The 20,351-nt window shown below is 41.6% G+C and overlaps 1 protein-coding gene and 1 long non-coding RNA gene across 3 annotated transcripts in view; one reads left to right on the forward strand and one right to left on the reverse strand.

The window, feature by feature from the left end:
* Positions 1–14,303, reverse strand: part of Tom1l1 (target of myb1 like 1 membrane trafficking protein) — a 42,981-nt gene extending 28,678 nt beyond the window's left edge. For both annotated transcript variants that reach the window (XR_009224563.1, XM_046420649.2), the window contains exons 1-7: positions 14,153–14,303; positions 11,302–11,386; positions 9,680–9,758; positions 3,296–3,445; positions 2,545–2,670; positions 1,690–1,785; positions 568–684 (exon numbers count right to left, since the gene is read on the reverse strand). Coding sequence is in view for 1 of the 2 variants with exons in the window: in XM_046420649.2 (XP_046276605.1) it covers positions 568–684; positions 1,690–1,785; positions 2,545–2,670; positions 3,296–3,445; positions 9,680–9,758; positions 11,302–11,386; positions 14,153–14,210 (711 nt within the window). In the remaining variant the exon portion in view is untranslated. The remainder of the gene's footprint in view (positions 1–567; positions 685–1,689; positions 1,786–2,544; positions 2,671–3,295; positions 3,446–9,679; positions 9,759–11,301; positions 11,387–14,152) is intronic.
* LOC131423256 (uncharacterized) overlaps positions 13,459–20,351 on the forward strand; it is a 63,107-nt gene continuing 56,214 nt past the window's right edge. Inside the window, exon 1 of the long non-coding RNA XR_009224564.1 lies at positions 13,459–13,942. This is a non-coding gene — a long non-coding RNA (uncharacterized LOC131423256). The remainder of the gene's footprint in view (positions 13,943–20,351) is intronic.

The raw sequence follows: 20,351 nt of genomic DNA on the forward strand, positions 1-20,351 counted from the left end.
TTTATATCTATATTCCTTATAGTTATTCAATACATTTGCTGAATGGATGCAATTTTTTTACACTTAAAACAATGAGAAGATACTCATGGTGGCACACGCCTATAATCGTAGCTACTCCAGAGGCCGAGGCAAAACAATCACAAAACTTAGAGGCCAGCCTGTGCAACATAGGGAGACTCTCCCTCAAAATAAAATGACAAGGGATGGGGGTGTGACTCAGCTATAGAGCACTTGCCCAGCATGCAAGGCCCTGGGGTTTGATTCATAGTACTGCAAAATTGAAAAATAAATAAATAAATGAAAATTTAAAAAGAAAACAAAACCCAATGGGGTACTTGACTGCATATGACCAAGGTCATAAATTGCATCAGGGCAAGGAAGAATCATGTTTAAGTTACTACTGCATTTCTGCTAATGTCATTCTTTGATCTTTTCTTCTCAAGTTTAGAAATCAAATGAAGTCAGATGCAAGGGGAAGGACTAGGCAACAGTAGTGTCTTCCATCTCCAAAGCTCAAAAGTTTAGAGAATGACGGCACAAGACACTCTGTCTCTGATCATACAGCACCTGCAGAAGCTCTAGGTCTTCATGGTTCTCAGACCCGGGAGTGTTCTCCATCAGTATGGCAGACATCACTCTCACATTCATTTTCACCATATCCAATTCACTGTGCAGCTTTCCAATCTGTGGAGAGCAACATAATCCCCAGTAAGTGCACTGCTTGAAGAAGAATGGCTGTGGCTAGCTTGCTTCCCACTCCCAGGACTTATGCTGGAGGAGATAATGCTGCAAAATTTCATGTCTTCAAACACATTTAAGTTTATACAAACACACACATTTAATTACTTTATGTATTATACTGTTAATAAATGGTCTTGAGATTTCTTGTAACAAACCCAAAATTACACTTTAGGAAAATTAAAAATGAAGGGATGAAAAAAAAAGATTAAAACAATTAGAGGAGGAGGTACTAAGTACATAGTAGGAGAATTAAGAACCTGGAAAAAAATGGCAAATGTTACCCTGAGTTTCTTGGTAACCAATAAGAGCTGGGGAGAAAATGAGAATGTTTAGCACTCTGATGGCATCATAGCAAGAAGGATAAAAAATAAAACCCCTTTTTTTTCCTCCCCAATTAAACAGGAAAAGGGATTAATCACACAGATTTTCATGTTTATTGATAATATTAATACAAATATTAATTGAATAATACTAATACAAATCTTCAGTGACAGTTCCTTTATAGCAGGACCTAAGTGTTACATAATTGTTCATGTGCCCCTTTGATGGACAGGGACAAAGAAGCCTCTTAGTTGGCACAATTAATAAAGACCCCCATTTCCTGAGCTCTCTGAAATGATATTCAGACAGTCCTATCAGTAGGAACAGGAATCAACTGATGGACATAAGTCTCAGTCCACAGTCAAAACTTCACAAAGCCCTGAAATCAACTAGATACACACAATTAAAAGTAAGCTATGGAATCAGACAGAAGCAACTGGATAAATTCTCCTCAGAAATCAACCACGGTAATTCACAGAAGTATCCCCAAGCCATAGTCTTCTGTGCTCTTAAACCACAGGGAATAATGCACATATACCTCATAATGTTGTTAAAACAAACAAACTATATATACAATGCTTAGAACTTAGAAAAGGCATCAACAAATATATTTTTTGCGCTTGTTACCTGTTCTGGGACCAAAGTAATAGTTGAGTTCCTGGGAGGAATTACTGAAGAAAGAGCTGGTGCAGTAGGAACAGATGCTGGTGGAGTCAATGAGGTCTGAGAATGAAAGGAAGAAATTCTATGAGACTCACATAGCCACTTCAAGCCCCGTTTTCTGAGTTGACTCAGGCACTCTCAACCAAAGTCCTGAGTAGCCCAGATTCAATCATCAAGCATATAACCTGTCCATCATTTTGAGAAAAGCCCTAAGCAAATGACATGCCCATAACAGAGCAGGTATTCAATAGCATTCGGCAGGTATTCAATAGCAATGTGGCTGCTATTCAGTTTACTAACTGAATAACAATTCAATAAAGTACTCTTGGTTTGTACAAAGTGTCTGCCTGATAAACTGTCATGTGAGATGATTACTGCCCTCTCTTTAGGTCATTAAAAACAAATGGTAACTAAATTCATATTAAGTTTTTTTAAGCCACAGTTGGCAAAGCACATCCTCCACCAATCACCACTCCCTGAGTCAATGCCTTACCTGAAACATTAGGTGGACAGCCCATAGCATGGGCTCTAGGCCAGTGCTTATCAACACCAATGTGCAGAGAAAACACTTGCAAATCTTATAAAAATGAGGATTCTGACTTATTTGGGCATGAAGCATTTCTAACTTGCTTCCAGATCAGACCCCAAAATCACCAAGCAACCAGGTCCTTAGCCATTGTTATTCTGCAAGATGTGGCCACATCCTTCTAGTAAACTCATCTTTTGGCTCCACCTAGTTGAGCCAGGGTGTGGCTTACAATATAAAAAGATCCAGGTAACATTCTCTTACTCCACATGGGTCAAAGAAAAGCCTCCTACCTCTTGTCTTGCTGTTGGAGCCTCTGCATCTGAGGAAGGAAACTGAACACCCTTCTTAAGCAGATCCAGGTACACTTCTTTCACTTCACTTACATCCACACCTCCTGGGAAACCCTGTGACCAACACTGAGTTCAAGAGACAGAAAGTTCTGGAGTTAAAATAGCAGCAAAAGCAGTTTTTAAACTTGCGATATAAGATGAGAAATTAACAACTGTGTCCTTTATTAGGAAACACAAAGCTATTTCTGAATGCCATGAACAAAGTATTCATTTTCAAGGCTAGGATATTATAAAATACTTTAAATCCTCAGAATCCTATGCTTCAACATCTTGATAGAACCCTGAAATAGATACGATCAATCATTTTTTGCTGTGCTAAACATAAAATTAATAGATTCCAAAATAGTATCAGTAACTCTTTAGCCAGGTAACCTTGAAATAGTCATTTATCTGCTCCAGAAGATAGTTTCCATATCTACAAAATGAAAATACCCATCAATGTCTTTCCTGATGTGGATGAAATAGAAACTAAGAGGAAGGGAGGGAGATGAATACAAATTCTTCAGGAAAAGGTTATTATCCAACACCTAGAAATCATTATGCCACAGAAACAAAGGAATGGGAATGTTCTCTGGCTCAATCCTAGGTTAAGAAGGATCATTGAAACAATCAGAAGCTATCCCATTAAATCTCTAATCTTAGAAACATACCGTCCTTTATTTAGGATGTGGCAAGTAGACAACAGACTCACCTTAATGAAGTTCAAGATTCTATTCTGAATGTCCAATGGTAAGGTGTATTTAGGATCCAACAGCTTAACCAGACTATCTTTAATGAATTCTTTCTTCACAATCAGAGATTGGAAACTTGGACCACAGTTCTGCATGCACATGTCAATGAGCTAAATAAGAAAAATTAAACAGTGTATTTCTCTGGCAAGATCACCACAGAAATATAAGGCAAAAACTGCCAACTAATGATTTCTACCAGCATTCTAATTAATAAACATTATTTACTTTCTACTACAAGACACAGCAAAATGGTAGGTTCTAGGGATATGAGGAAGAATAAGTATAATGTAGCTACCCGGGGGCTGGGCTTGATGGGGAGCGGGGACACCACTATCACAGCATTATCAGCAAAATAAGGTAGTAGACGCTACCTGCTAAGTGGGAAGTGTGAGCAAGCCACACGGGCTAAAGACAGCATGACATCTGTCCCAGTTTATCCAGGGAAGACCTGTTCCATTCCTGTTGTCCTGACTTTGTTAATGACGACACATCCTCTCACTCTCACACATTCTGGTTTGGATAATAAATTGCACAGCAGTAAGCCTAGCTACAAACCTATTTATGTCAGTGTGATTATTTAGGACTGGGTGGCCTTACAAGATTTTTGGAAAAGGCTGGTCCTGAACTAGGCATTGAAAAATGAATATGAAAAGTAAAAAAAAAAAAAAAAGAAGTACAGAGTTACATTTTCGACAGACAAGTGTTGCTATAGTTTGGATCTGGAATGTCTCTCACAAGTCTATGAGTTTAAGGCTTGGTCCCTAACTTGGTGCTGTTAGGAGGTGGTGGACATTTCAATAGGTGGAAGGAACAACAGGAAGCTTTAGATCATTGCAGGTGTGTCCTCAAAGGTGATCTTGGGTCCACGGTGTGTGTGTGTGTTGTGTCTCTCTCTCTCTCTCTCTCTCTCTTTCTCTTTTCCCTGCCATGAGGTGAGAGGTTTTGCACTGCCATGCATTGAAGCCAACCTTATTCCAAGACTAAAAGTGACAGTGCCAACCAATCATGGACTGAAACCTCTGAAACCGTGAGCCAAAATAAACCTTTCTAAGTTGATTACATCAGGTATTTGCAACAGTCATGGGAAGGTAACTAACACAAATGGCTTGAAAAAAACTAGAAAGGTGGCAATGTATGAATTTTGAGGGGAAATAGAAGTCCTCTTGTTTGTCTCTGGTAGTGGCTTCTTGAGTGGCAAACTAGGGACACTGCAGAGGTTGAATGAATAAAGTCTGTCAGGATGTCACTCAGACTGCACAGAAATTTATGTGGCAGTGTAAAGCATCTGGACATTATCCTGAAGGCAGGGATTCCTGTTTAGTCTGTCACCATCACACCTCACTCTGGAGCTCCGGAAAAAGGATAATGTATGCAAAGCAGCACTCTGGAAATGCTGTCAGGCAGCACTTACAAAGGAAACCAGAGGGTGAAAATTCTTGGAAAGAAAGAAAGATCCAGTAGGCTCCCACCATTTATGGAGACCTGAAATGAATGAGGCAGAAGCAAGGGAGGAAAGTCAGGGAAGAACTATGAAGGAAGACTTCGGCCTGACTGTGGATGAAGGAAGACTGAAAGTTAAGTGGCCTTCATTCTGCAAGAGACTGAGGACACCATTGATGGAAATCTGGAAGTGGGTGGGGTTCCTAGGAACAAAAATGATGGGTTGAAATTTAGATATTTTAGTTTGAAAGAAAAGTGGGACATTCGAGTAGCTGTTGAGCAGACACAGGTCAGGAGAGTGAGCCATCAAGGTCACTTCTGATAAGCAGAGGAAGAATGGCGGGGACACTGGTGTTACCTATTACACAGGCCAGAGAAACTCACAGAAGGAAACCAAAGAGCAACAGAAATGAAGCACAACATAAGGCAAACACAACATTAGTAAGGTCAAAAGAGAAGCTTCCAGGAGGATGATGTGTTAAATAGTAAAAAATAGGGATGAAGAAAAACCCATGTGGGGTAACTGTTGCCCTGAAAGAAGAATTTTCAAAAAGCAACATGAGCAGAAATCAGAGAATGAGCTGGTATGGAAGAACTGCATGCAGAAGGTAGACTTCAACAAGTGATCTAAAAACAAAATTAAATCACTCCACCACCTTGAGTGAGCGAGGTCACAGAAACCATAACCAACCAGGATAGGGATTATCATTTCTGCAGAGAAGTAGCCTTGAAACTTGACTTGCTACCATGCTCTATATTTTGAGTGTCATTTTTTGCCATATGAAAGCTATAGTTTTAAGGCGATGTGACCAAGAAGGCAATCAGGAAATGGAGGGGCTGAGCACATGGAGCTAGGTGACACCCAAGGAACACCTTTAAAGCAAAGGAAAAAAATCCATAGCACAGTAAGTTGAATCTTTACTAATACAAGTTGATTAGACAAAGTTGAAAAGGGAAGTGACAAATGACAATGAACTTGATAAAAGTTTTTAATGGGTGGGATGCTGAGAGGGTGAGTGTCATTGGTTTAATGAGTTTACAGAAATACTTCACCGGAATCTCGGTGTAGGTACCTTGCCTCTGAGTTTCACTTTTGCTTATAATGAAGTGAATGGTGAATTTCTTTCTAAATATTCCACAAATCAACTTTGTCTTTTGGAGCACTGGTATTTTACTATAACGGGTAACATTCCCTGGGGGCACATACACAGGATCAAACAGCCAAAGTGAAATTCTGAGAATGTTAACATCTGGAGATCAGCAATCATGCCCTTTGTGTTTTCCCATTGGAATCTAGGATGTCAGGACTAATTACTTCTCTATCACCTCTTCCATTATGTCTCCAGTACTCACCCAGCAGCCCAGTTAGATTGGTCATAAAACCTATTGTGGCAAATTGGAAAAATTACATAAGTCCCTTTTACATATTTTGCAATTTAACTTTGGTGTATATGAGATTAGATAACCCACCTTGGAAAACTGGAGAAGCAAGAGTCCATAATCTCAGGTGTGATAGAGAACCGAGGAGCCAAGGGACCAAGAGAAACCTAAGTGGATAACTTAAGCTTCACTGGTCTACTTTTGTGCTCAGCTGGGTAAGTCATTTATCTGAAACCTGGGTATCCTCACGCAAAATGGACACAAGTACCTCCATGTAGAGGCTTGTTGTTAAAGACTATATAAAATATAATGTATGCTAAGAGCCTGACATGAACAGGACCTGACATGAAACAGTAGACAGTAGCCATTTTGATCATTTGCTTCCATGGAGTAGATCCTTCTAGAAGAGAAGGAACCAATCTGCTGATAGAAATATTCTCTTCAGAGAGGACTGGAAGAAAAAGAGCTATGTGGCTTTATGTTTTTCATAGTAAATTCTAAACCAGGTACAGTGACAACAATCAGGTTTCAGAGCCATCAGAGCTGAAAAATACACCTGGACCATTCTTGGTGACCATACCAAGGTATGGTTACGTTACCCTACTGTGACACCCACAGGAGACAATGCAGCCTCCACAGCCCCTCTAACTGCTGCTGAAGGGAGAGCCACATTTCACAATACTTTTGAAACTACTAGAGCTCACTACTTAATGGGTATTCCACAAAGGTCTATTAATTCATTGATTCTCAGGAACCTGTTCGACCACTTTCCTGTGTTTAACAATGATACTTTGCTGAGATCTATCACAATTGACTCATTCAAGAATAGGTTAGCTTCTGGATGAGAGCAATACAATCAAACAGCAGTATTTAAAAAACAAAACAAAACAAAACTGGATTCCATCCTCAGTACCCAAAACAAAACAAAAACAACAAAAACAAAACTACTGACTTCTTGGGCTGGGCATGTAGCTCAAAGGTATGGCCCTTGCATGCACAAAGCCCTGGGTTTAATCCTCAGCACAACAGAAACAAAGCAAAAACAAATGACTGGCTCCTTAATAAAACTTATCAACTTATGGTAAGAAATCATAGTACAGTCAGATCCCATCAAGGACCTAATCAAGGCTAACAAGTCCATGGAGAACCCAAAATGGCAGATAAAATGAAGAACATGTATAATTGACTTTGACAGGCTGTCATAACTTCATAGTGATAAAATGGAAATGTCACATAGGGGAATTACTTTTTTTAAAGAGTTTATTAGTAAACTTATAATTGCCTTTGGCAGACATTGGATGATTCTTTCTGTGACTAATTTCCCTCATAATTCAGTTTGGCTCAACTGAATTCTGGAGCCAGTCCATAAGCACTGGTCTGAGGTGAGGTGCCTGGGCCTTTATGTACACAGCCTGGGGAAATCTGCACGAAGATATTAAAGGGAATTCAAGAGAAAAGATGCATTTTTCTCTGACCTTCATGAACTCTGACTCTAACAACAAAGTTGTATTCTAATCCCTCCATCGTGACTCATCCTTATTTCAGTACAGGTTTTAGATTGCTTTGTTCTCACACTGGCACAGCAAGCTTGGGACGGAGGTGGCACAGTTATGAGGTGGACAAGTTCATGGAAAACAAGCAGCTAGCTCAGAGCAAGGCTTGAGAAGTCAAAGCTTGAGTTAAGAGCAGAAACACTGTGACCCCTCCAAAAAGGAACCACAACAATCTGACACAACCCAGCTTCCTCAGGGAAGGCACTGGTTCATCCCCAGAGGGAAGAACCCATAATGGAGGAAGGCATGGAGACGGAGACACGCAACCACAGAAATGTCAAAGCAAGCCAGACACAGTACAGAAAGAGGCAGACCCTTACAAAGGGTAAACAATTGTGAGTTGAAACAGAGAAGGTGGTGTTCCCCAAATTCGCCATCCCCTTTCTTCCTCGCTCAATTCTCTTAACCTTCTGCAGCCTTGAGATATCCTGGATCCATTTCATTTTAGGGCACATTGGTTTCTACCACAGCTCTACTATCCCTTTCATTAGCTGTTGAGGCTTCCTGGATACCAGGAGAAGTGGGAGGGGAATGTGCAGATGATCATCTATTCAGTCAATACTGATGAGCCTGGCCCAACACACACACATGAAGGAGCTGAAGTCACAAATGAAATACAGTAGTCTGCTCTATAAGAGACTTGATTCATTCCAAGGGGCAAAGTAGTTTGGGGGTAAGGGTATGGGATTTGGAATCTGAGGACTAGGTTCAAATCCTGCCTAGGCCATGTAATAGCCATTTAATCTTGTGGGGAGGGGAATCACTTAACCTTGCTTAGTCTTAGATTCGTCACCTTTGAAATGGAATTAATAACATAACCATCTCTACTGACGTCAAGAATATCAGTCAGGTGCCAGGCATTTCTAACACTGGGACATTGTTCTGGTATTTCCACAGAAATGCCTTACTCATGTCTCCCCTCCATTCTGTGAAATTCCTGAGGTTACTACCATGAGGTAAAGACAGAAAAGAGGTCAAAAAAGGGAAATGCTCCTAAGCTACATTCAGATTCCTCTGTGAAGGGTTTCTTTAGTGACTGCATCTTGAAGACTGTTCATTTCTTTTCATTGAATTAGTCTCCAAGCACACAAGATGTGACCCTTCTTCTTCCTTGTGAATCTAAAACCAGGGAGCCGCACTCTCCTCTGCCCCATCACCCTCCTGATCAACTCTCCCCCAGCTCCTCAGAGTAGCATGAAGCTGGCCAACCAGAGCCTTATAACCATGCATGGTCTGGGGCCTGGCAGAGGTAAATAAAGCATGCAGAAGAAATTGGAGAGCCATGTCACAGCTCACTCTCAGGCAGCAGGCAGAGCTTGCAACACATATCAAAGTAAAAAGGGCAACTCACCAATGTGACTGAAGAGGTCATGTGGCCAAGAATGGGGGAGGGGGAATGGGAACAAGTCACGTAAGAGACCACAGACAACACAGTACACAGAACTGCTTAAATCAACAAAGAACATTTTCCCAATGATACCATGCAGCAGAACTTGGTTCAAACTAAATGAGCTGCCAGCATGCAGGATTCCACACAAGTGTTCAAGGAAGATATAAAACTAAGGGTTGGGGGGGGGGGGCATTTTTCAAGACTTTAATTCCTCCCACCTTCAGTTATGGTTAATTAAGACATGCCCAAACTTCTTCACTGGTTCAGCATCTATAAGTTTTTAATCACAAGTTCCTATCTCCTGACCAGGAAAAACTGATTTTCCAGGAGTACTCTTTCCACAAAATCAAATGCCATTATAATCAATTAAATTCTATTCTGCAATTCTCTATAAATAAACTTAACTCATACAGTGTATAAAATTTTGCTAACCTATTGTTACTTCAGAATATTTGTGTGTGTGTGTATGTATGTGTGTGTGTGTATACACAGATAGGTAGATTTTTTTAAAACCCAGGATTAAAAATGTAATTATAACTTGGGAAATCCTAGAATCTTACTTAGAACATTCAAGTACTTACTGACAAGGTAAGTTGGATTTCTTTATGATTGTAATTTTTGGAAATTCTTTTCTTCAAAGCTTTCACTGCATCTTTTGGCCTATAGCAATAAACACAGAAATCACCAATTTAGGCATGCAAATTGTTTTCTGAAAACCAATATGCATTGTGCAAACAGAAATGTCTAAGGAGCACAAGACCAAGGCCTTGGTTTTGGTTTGCCATCTCAGGAGATCATGTACCTTCTCTTACCTAAATTTCCCCTCATGGATACAATCAGACAATGCCACCTACCTTATGGTGGGAATCAAAATATTTACCTAAGAGTATTACCCAGAAAGCACTACTCATGAAATATGCTTATACCCATTTCCTCTACCAATACACAGAACCAGTTTACAGGAAATCTAACTTCCAAGACAATCAATGAAAGTTACCACTTTAATGTCAACTGGCATTTCCTGAGCACCCTCTAGGCAAAGGGATGGTGGAAGAATTACAGCAAATGAGGTCAGCTTCTGAGATGCCTCAATATCATGTTACAAAGGAAGAACTATAAATAGAGGGCTAGAATTTACTAGATTCTCCTTATGTATTAGCAGTGAAGAAATTGGTCGTATCAATGAAAAGCTTCACAGAAGATCTAAACATGGTAAACAAGATTATAGAGAAAAAAAATCATGAACAGTGTGATGGTGACATAGTACTTTCCATCAATATATAATCAATAATTAAGTTGTCATGTTTTCTTCTCAACATGAGCTAGATTACATCTTTTCCTGTCAAATGTCACTTGAATACCTATAAGAAAATTAATGGAATTGTGTCTTTTATAATAACCTTAGCTGACTAAATTCAAACTAGTAGGCCCTTTTTTTTTTTTTAATATTTTTTTCAATTGTCGATGTTGCTAGGCAAGTGCTCTGCCACTGAGCCACAACTCTAGCCCATGTAGGCCCTTTTTAATAACTTCTCTTATAACTTCAATTCTCTAAAGTTTAAAAAGTATATAAAAAAAGTAGCATCCATTATTTAAAATATACACAGCACAAACATGGCTATATTGGCATTAAGGAGAAAACAAAACAAAGCAACCTGTCCCATGACAAGGAAGAAAAAGACTGCTAGATCATTTCCTGGTTATAAAGATGAATGTCCAGAGATTGTTCACCACCAGGAGTTAACCAGTTTCTGGATAATATTTTTTAGTTACACAAAATACTGGCAATCAGAGCAGAAAAAATTCCTAAGGAAGGAAACAATCTCCCTCTCTCTCTCTCTCTCTCTCTCTCTCTCTCTCTCTATATATATATATATATATATATATATATATATATATATATATATATATTTAATCTTTTAAAAACAAGGTGTCTGAGTTTCTCAGAGACAAAATTTGAAACTGTTAAGGAAAACTGAAAGAGGAGAGGGAAAAAAATTACAATGGATTCTCAGATATTCCACATGTCCCAGCAAGAGCTGCCCCAATAAGTCAAAACCTGACATCTTTAAAAGGTAGAGGGTCCCTAAGGGATGATAAAAATCCTCTTTCAATAAGAAAACCAGAGTTGGCAAGAAAAAACATGTTATAGATCTGATGCTTCTTATCAAAGGTAAAGACTTGGACACCACACTGAACTCACCCATCCTGGGTAGTGTTAATTATGTCACAGATGTGCATGAACTGGCCCCAGTCTTCGGTCTGAACTCCAGCAAATGTAGCCTTTTCTGCAAAGAAAAAGCTGCTTGTGTTGAGTCTGAGTTACAACAGAGTAAAAAATGTCTCCCTTAAATAATCTGCCCCAGGGTGTAACAGCAAGTACCATTAAGTTTATATAGGGCAAAGTGACTCCTTTTTTTTCCCCTGAACAATCCTCAGTAATTCAGGAATCACTCAGAACTCAAGTTCAGAGTATTGCTGTTGCAACAGTAATGAGTGACCTATTAATGAAGACTGCAAGCATAACACCTGGCTACGGGACTAAAGCAGGCCAGCTAGATCTCCATCTGCCCGACTTTCAGAGAACAGCACTAGAGCTTATTCAGCAGCCGCCTACTAGGGGAACTACACAGAGCTAAGTATTTTATTTTGCAATCCCATTTAACCCACTGTTGGACATGATCAAACAAATTGTGAGAGGTTAAGGAAATTACCCAAGGTTACAGAGCAAGTAGGAGGTAGAACTTATATTGAAATCCAAAATTGCTTGATCTCAGTGTTTGTTTGTTTTTTAAAATCATTTGTTAGGTGGGGGTGAGAAAAAGGGAGAGAGAACAGAATGACTGAGCAAGACCACTTTTAGTCTATACTATCAAAGCTACCACAGGCAGACTTCCATGCAGACTGTACCTGGAACCCCATCGTTAAATAATCAGATATTTTCCCTTTTCCAGACATTCTCTTCAAGAATACCAAATGTTAAAGCAGGTGTTATTGTGCATGACTGTATCCCAACTATTGGGGAGGCCATGGCAGAAGGATGGCAAGTTCAAGGCCAGCCTGGGCAACTTAGCAAGAACCTGTCTCAAAATAAAGAATAAGGGGCCGGGGTTGTGGCTCAGTGGTAGAACACTTGCCTAGCATGCATGAGGCACTGGGTTGGATCCCTAGCACCACATAAAATAAACAAACAAAATAAAGGCATTGTGTCCATCTACATCTAAATATATATATATATATATATATATATATATATATATATATATATATATATATATATATATATATTTAAAAAGAAAGAAAGAATAAGAAGAGCTAAAGATGCAGCTCAGTGGTAGAGCGCTTGACTACCATGTGCCAGGCCTTGGGTTTGATCCCCAGTACCTCAAACAAAATGCTCTCTAGGAAGGGAAATACCCTATATGAATGAATTTAATATCTTCGTTGGAGAAAGGTGTGATCCATAAGCATGAAAATAACATCGTTTTTGAGGAAAATGAAGACAAAACAACGAGAAAAGACTAATGAAGGGGAAGAAGAATAAGGACTTGGTTGGGAGAACCCCCAAGTTTAGCCTGCTTCCCACCCAGGAAAAGAGCTATTAGAATTTGGCACTCGGTGAACAAAGGTGAGCAACGTTGCACTGTCAGGCATATATGGTTGTCCCATCTATCAGATGTCTCCTTCCATTCCTTGCTCTTCTCCCAACCTTATCTTCCTAGAAACTCCTATTCACCCTTCAAAGACCCTGACAGGGTTCATCTCTCCCTTTTCATAGGTTTTATGTGTTTTATATTTTTCTTCTAAAAGTATCATACAGAAGTTACTACAAACTTGTCTGCCCTATAAGAAAGTGAGTTCCCATCAGATGAGTGTGGTGGTGCATGACTGTAATCCAGTGATTTGAGAGGCTGAGGCAGGAGGATTGCAAATCCCAGACCAGCCTGAGCAACTTAGCAAAATCCTTTCTCAAAAAATCAAAAGGGCTGGGGATGTGGGTCAGTGGTAGAGTGTCCCTGAGTTCAATCCACATTACTGGGAAAAAATTAAAAATAAAAGAAAGTGAATTCCCTGAAGCTTGAGACCATGTCTTATTTAGCCTGGCTGGGGTGCCTGGTCCCATAAAGATGTGGAAACTCAGGTTCAGGGTAAGTGGTCTGTTCTGTGTCACACAGCAATTAGGTGTGCTGTAACCCAAATCTTGCAAGTCTGAGCCTTCTTGCTCCAAGTACCAGGTTCTCACGATTTCATCATCCCACTAAGTTCCCAACAGACAGTTTGCCTGCCTTTAATATGCCAGGGTGCCACACCCCGTTCCCAAGGGGAGGAATCAAGAAAAAGAGGGAGAAGTGACGTGGTGTTGGGAAGAGTCCAATCACTGACTTATGCTTACACCTACATAATTCAGAGGATAGCCACTGGAGATAGAAAAGAGGTAGGACGGTGCCTAGGCGGCCCACCCTGGTCTCAGAAAGGCCTTCTTCTTGTCTCCAGTTGTGTCTCCAGCTAACACCTCTCCTCTTTCCTCCCTTTACTCCAATGCCAAGCATTTTCATTCTCTTTGTTTACCTCAAAAGACAGCTCAGGTTTGCTGAGCCTCTCACAGTGAGATCACATCTTTCCCTCATCTGCAAAATGGGCATAACAGTATGGAACAACACTACACGCCTAACAGCCCACGGGTGAACGCACTTGTTGAATAACCTTCCTCTAGTCAAACAAGTTTCCAGCCTCTCCTGGTAGAGGCCCCAACACACCACGCCAAAGCCTTGGGGTTCACCTGTTGGGTTCCACTACCCAGAAGTCAGCAAAAGAGAGAGAACTTGGGGAAAAGGAGTTCCAAGGTGAGTTGGCCCAGAAAGTAACGCGGGAAGGGGGCTGGTGGAATGTGGGTGCCCTGGGAAAGCTGGGGGGATGGGGGCGGAAGGATCTCCCCCAACTGGGATCAACTCCGTCCTCCGCAGGCCAAGAATGGAGTCGAGCGGGGACAGACCCCGCGATCCCCACAGCCCGCCTGCCCGCCCGCCCGGGCGTGTCTCCCCGCGCCGCCTTACCTATGAGTTGGCCCACGGAGGAGGCGTAGGGATCCCGGTGGCTCTTCCCAAACGCCATAGTGGCCCCAGAGAGCCGGGCCCAGGAAATCCGCCTCCGCCCGCCGCCCTCCGACTCCGGACTCCTCCCGCTTGGTGCCCGTGGCTCCTCCTCTTGGCGGGCGCGGGCGGAGGCGGCGCGTCCTGCGGCCGCTGCGGGGCACCCAGCTCGGGCGGGGGGCGCGGGGCGGAGTCTCGGGCGCACCTCGCACCTGCAGCGTGCGCCCTGCATCAGGTGTGGCCGCGGGCACCGCCCAGCGCTTGGAGCCCGCGGGAGGGACACGGCGCCCGCCCCGCACCCAGGCGGGCTAGCTACTCCGAGGCAGGCAGGCAGAAGCCCAGAGTGGGAGGTGGAGACCCCGGCTCTGCTCCCACCGCTTCCTGGGCGGATTGCCACCCTTCTCTGCGTCCTTTTCTCCGCCCTTTGTAGGCAAGGAAATACAGGGTTAATAACATGAGCCTCGGGATTATTGTCAGAATTAAGGAAAGGACATAAACCGCTTAAGTCATCCATAAAATCTTTAACCATTGAAAAAATTGAATAGCTAGAAATATACATCCCACTGCCGCCCTGCCATAGAGATAGGGGAGCCAAGCCGTGGCTGTCCTTTAAAGTGGCGGGTGATGAGAGAAGACCTGTTGGAAAACCAGTGTGGGTTCTCCCAAGCGGCGCCATGTATCTCTCCTGTTTCCAAGGGGAACCGCAGGGCGCCACCATAAGAGATCTTGGTTTCTAACTCCTTCTCCTAGGAACTGTTTTCCGGAGAATAGAGGGACTTTCCTTCTGCTCTGGCAGGGATTTGGCGTCAGGGCTACTTTGGAATGTAAATCTGAATTTGAGAAGCCCTTTCTGGCGGTTTTCGCAGAACCCGAATTTCTCTCTTGGATTTTGCATTCAGTTAACCTTGGATTAGTGATGTTTACAATCTCCAGTGAGCTATGGGGGAGCTTGTAGAGAGTGGGTCCTCTGCAGGCCATGTCAGTTAGGCATAAAATGGGCTACATGTGCCTGTGGATCTTGCTCCCTGAGGTCAACTGGGAACTCATTTTCACAAATGAGTTTGAATCATGGTTGTCTGACTCTGGAGCCTATATTACTATCATTAACTGAATTTGTTTATTGAGTGTTATGGTTTTGGATGTGAGGTGTCCCCCAGAAACTCACTGGTGAAACAATGCAAGAAGGTTCAGAGGAGAAATGATTGGGTTTTGAAAGTCTTAACCCATCAGTGATTAATCCCCTGATAGGGATTAACCAAGTAGCAACTGAAGTGGTAGCCTGTGGCTACTGGATATGGTGACTAGGGAGAGCTGTGGGACTTGGTCTGACATATTTTAATATAGAGCTCAAAACCAATTGCTAGGCGCTGCCAAGAGGCTAACATTTTTCATAGATCTCTAATTCTATTGTTTCCATTTTTTCTTGACATAAGTGAGTAAATACCTGAGACTCCAAAATCTAGAATGAAGCATTCTTTCTTGTGCTGGTATTTCTCATAATGAGCTCTGACCTACCTATAACTAATATTCTCCACCTGCTCATATGGGGTAACTAGCTATTTCACATGGTGCCATTTATCAACTTTAATCATCACTGCAAGTCTCTGCTGACACTGTTGAAGACCTCTCTTGTGACATCACCAGCCTACTCTGTATTTCATGTTATAGCCTCTAGCAAAATATTTTGCCTTCTCTGCAGCCTACAATCAAATCTTAAAAGAGAAAGTCAATTTTAGGTTAGCCATGTGTTGGTGTCATTGCCTTTCCATGAAGGAATGAGAATTAGGAAGGAACTGAACATCCACATAGACTTTGTACCTAACACTGCTACTTCTATGTGGAAGGTTTGTTTTATGTGTGTGTGTGTGTGTGTGTGTGTTTTCCCCTTTGTTTGATTTCCTTAAATGGCAGGATCAAAGCACCCAGGACAGAAGACAACAGCAGCAAGGAGGGAATTCTGGACATGATGGCTAGGTGAACAGAACCTAGGTAGATGAGTACTGTCTGTGTTCTACCTCAGCTATTTCTGGGCAGACACTTTCCTCTCTCCCTGTGCCCTCCAGGGTGTTGTGGTACCTGACCTTATCTCTTTCTGTTCTCTGCCACTCTGTCCGTGATCCCCCTCCTCCTGAGGGGTGGAAATCAACCCAGTCGATTATTAATATGGACTGGGTTGAAAAATCAACCCAGTCAATGTTAATGTGGTCTGGGAACCAAGAATAGATTTCACAGATGAGTTGAGTTCAGAGAAGGAGCAGAATCCTAGAGAAAAACACTAGTAAAATGCCTGGATTCCCAGAGCAGAATCTTACCACAATTTCAGTTCCAAGAATACTTACTAAGCATTTATTTGTGTGTAAGTCACAATACTAGGTAGAAACAAACAACACTTAAAATGTGCTTAGTGCCTGAAACTGAGAATCTGTCTTAAATTAGTCTTTACAGTCGTGGTAGTTGGGTAGTATTAACCTTATGTTTACAAAATGCACAGTCTGAAATTCAGGAAGATAAAGCCAATCATTAGCTTGGCTAGAGTCTGAATCATGGTGGTCTGACTCTGGAGCTTATATTACTACAATTAGTTGAATTTGTTTATTGAGTGTTATGGTTTTGGATGTGAGGTGTCTCCCAGAAGCTCACTGGGAAACACTGCAACAAGGTTCAGAGGAGAAATGATTGGGTTGGGAAAGTCTTAACCCATCAGTGATTAATTCCCTGATAGGGATTAACCAAGTAGTAACTGAAGTGGTAGACTGTGGCTGTGGAGGATGGAATTGGGTGTGGCTCTCTCTGCTTTCTGATCATCATGTGAGTGCCTTCCCTCTGCCACACTCTTCTGCCATGATGTTCTGCCTCACCTCCAGCTGTGAGGAATGGAGCCAGCCTCTGAAAGACCTCTGAAACTGTGAGCCCTCAAATAACTTTTCCTCCTCTGCAATTGTTCTGGTTAGGTCTTTGAGTCACAGCAGCGAAAAAGCTGACTAAAACATCGAGTGTGACATTTTACTATTCAAAAATGATCTGTTTGATTCAAAGGAAGAACTCTCCAAGAATATAACAACAGGGAAGTCATATACTTTTCTGGCACAGGGTCTTGCTTTTTTATGCACTTTTTTAAGAACATTAATGTTTTCTTTGCTAGGACAAGCTAGGTGTGTTCTAAATACATTATATGCATTCTTTCACGTAATCCCCTAATAACTTCATGAGATTAGAACCATTGCTACTTTATTTTACAGATTAGAAAAATTAAAGTGGGTGATTTTTCACAAAGTCACACTCCTAGCGAAGGACTGTCTGATTTCAGAACGTGTGGCTTTAATAACTGTGCTACACCACCTTTTGCATCCCTAAATGATAGAGGGTACCTTTCACCAACACTCACTTTGAGAAAAGTGGGCCGTAGTGGGTGGTGCCCTTAGAGTGAGGTGACCAGACATGGAGAGTGCACATGTGTAGAAGGCAAAGATGACTCACCGTCATGATTTATGCAGCTGAGAGTAATTTTTGTCCTCTCACTTGATGCTGTTTTTAACCACAAAAATGCTTAGATTAGAGCAGTATGTGACTTTAGAAACCTGATAAGTGTCTATTTTTATAATTTTGCAGATGAAATAGTGACACCCAGAGGAAGGGGAAGTGACTTGACCCAAGACCATCCAGCTCCACACTAGGAGAATGCAATGCAAATAGCTTGAGGCCACTTTCCTACTATAGGGCACCTCCTCCGGATTCTCTGTTTCAGGGCTTAAAGGTGCTCCCCAAACTCTACCCACAGTCTTTTCTCTAGCCTTCCAGTTATCCTTTACTTTTTAGAAGGGTCCAATTCCAAATGGTATCCAGTGTCTCTCCCCCAGCTGTCCCATTTGGAAACTGACTTCTCTGGTTATGTGATCATCAACTCTCACGGCCATCCTTATCCTCCTTGACTTCCCTGGGCTACTGTGCTGAGCGCCTCCTTACCTGCAGGCACTTCTCTAGCCTACCTGCCTTTTTCTCTGCTAGCTCTCAAAGATCTTCACCTGGTTCCATTTTCTTCTCTGGTCTGCTGTATCTAAGCAAGCTTCATAAGCTCCTACAGCCTCCCTTTCCTTTCTCTATTCCCCACAGCCTACCCTCTCCCTGTCCCTTCTTCTTCCTCTTCTTTTGTACTGGTGAGTGAACCCCCAGGTGCTTTCCCACTTAGCCACATCACCAAGCCCTTATTTTTATTTTGAGAGAGACTCTCACTAAGTTGCTGAGGCTGGCTTGGAACTTGCACACCTCCTTGTCCCTTCTTTATGAAGCCTTTTCTGGTCACTCTCAAGAGCATTGAACCCTTCTTTCCTGACCCAGATACAGATTCCATCTTAAAGGCTACATCACTTTCTACTTCTCAGTTGCTGAGAAATCTGTTCCCTTCCACCAGATATAAGTCCCTCACCGAAACCAGAAACCTGTTCCTTAGACTGCAGATCCTGGTACTTAACAGACCTGAAGGGGTATTCACTGAGTTCAGGAATAACTCCAAAATCCTGCTCTGTCCTTCCTGAGATCCAGTCTTTAATTTCCTCCTGGATGCTCTGTTGGAAACTTAAACTCCCCGTGTGACTAGGATTATACTCTCCCCTTCCTTGGTCATGTCAATATCCTGCTGGGTTTTCTTGTTTTCACTCTGGTAGTTATTCTCCAGCTTAATGTGCTGAGAATGCCGGGTGGCTATAAAGAGTAATGATGCCTGGGTCCCACCTCAGAAATTCTGATTTAACTCATCTTAAATATGTCGAGGGCATCAAGATTTTTAAGCATCTCCAGACGAACGAAGGGTACCATAATTTTCCAAATAGGAAATTTTGAAGTTATCTCTGACTTTCATTTCAGTCAGTGCTGGGATTGTGCTTTACCTCTCTTTTCTCTCCCTGCCTTTTTTATCACCCCCTGGGTGGACAAGGCTCAATACAGCAGTTCTTAAATATCCTAAGTCTGAATACTATTTGGGGATAAAATTGGATGAAAGTTCAGGTTTTCCTGACCATTGTCAAGTCCTCCTAAATCTAAAAACGTTATTTTTCCAAAGACCAAATCTTTTCTCTAATAAGGGAATGCTGAGCCATAGTGGGGGAGGAGGAGGGAAGAAGGAAGGAACTTTGGATTGTGCAGAGGGGAGTGAGGCAAGCGGTGGGGCTGGGGGATGGGAAGGACAGTAGAATGAGACAGACCCTATTACCCTGTATACAGGTATGGTTACACTACTGGTGTGACTTTGCACCTTGTACAGCTGGAGTGGAGGGGCGCAGGTGTGGGGAGGGAATCTGTCTCCAGATTCTCAATTATTATACGATGAAGGTAAGAATTTGAACCTAGGTTTTCAGTGACCTGTATTTTTGCTTGAGTCTCACCTGTAAAACCAAAATTTATGCCCTGCTTAAATTACAAACCTTATCAAACTATAAAAATGGTGAAAGTAATTTTGAAATCAAGAATTGTTTTGAGTTAAAAAATGTCAAGTCTGACTTAAGACAATGACAATTAAAATGTTTGAATCTATAGTGAATTAAAATACTGACATTTATGGGGGAAAAGCAAAAACAAAAACACAAAATAAATAAAGACATTATTTCTCCCTAAAATTGACTTTCTTTTGCACAAAACATATTGCCCATTATTTTTGAAAGTCATAAATAGATATATTGATTGTATTTTCATTTTTTTAAATAAAAATGATGTTTATTTAGTTTTTTCAGAATTCATTTATTTTTAAATGTACTAAATCTTTGCACCTCCTGATTTATGGAAATTTAGTTTAAAGAACAGCCTTTCCCAAAAGTAAGAACTCTTGGGGAAAAAAAATCCTCCATTAGTCTTACATAAAAGGGTTCCTTTCCCTTCATACCTCCACCTCCAGGACTGTTTTCTTCCCTTTCTATGAACTCAAGAGACCCAAGATGAGAGGGAAGAAAGCACAGCGAGGGGCAAAGGAGTTAACTCTTGTAGACTTTTTACTTCAAACTCCGTTCACTTTGGTATCTCCAATAAAACTCATAATAATCTTAGAATCATTATTCTTATTTTACTAATTGACTTGCCTAAGGTCATTCAGAATGGGGAGGTGGATTTGTTTTTTTCTCATTCCAAAGCTTAGATCCTTTTCATTGCATGACAAAACCCCCAGAGCAAGGGTTTT

This window comes from Marmota monax, unplaced genomic scaffold, assembly GCF_021218885.2.
Source record: "Marmota monax isolate L192 unplaced genomic scaffold, Marmota_monax_Labrador192_F-V1.1 WCK01_AAM20220418_F8-fsc00064, whole genome shotgun sequence".
Lineage (NCBI taxonomy): Eukaryota > Metazoa > Chordata > Mammalia > Rodentia > Sciuridae > Marmota > Marmota monax.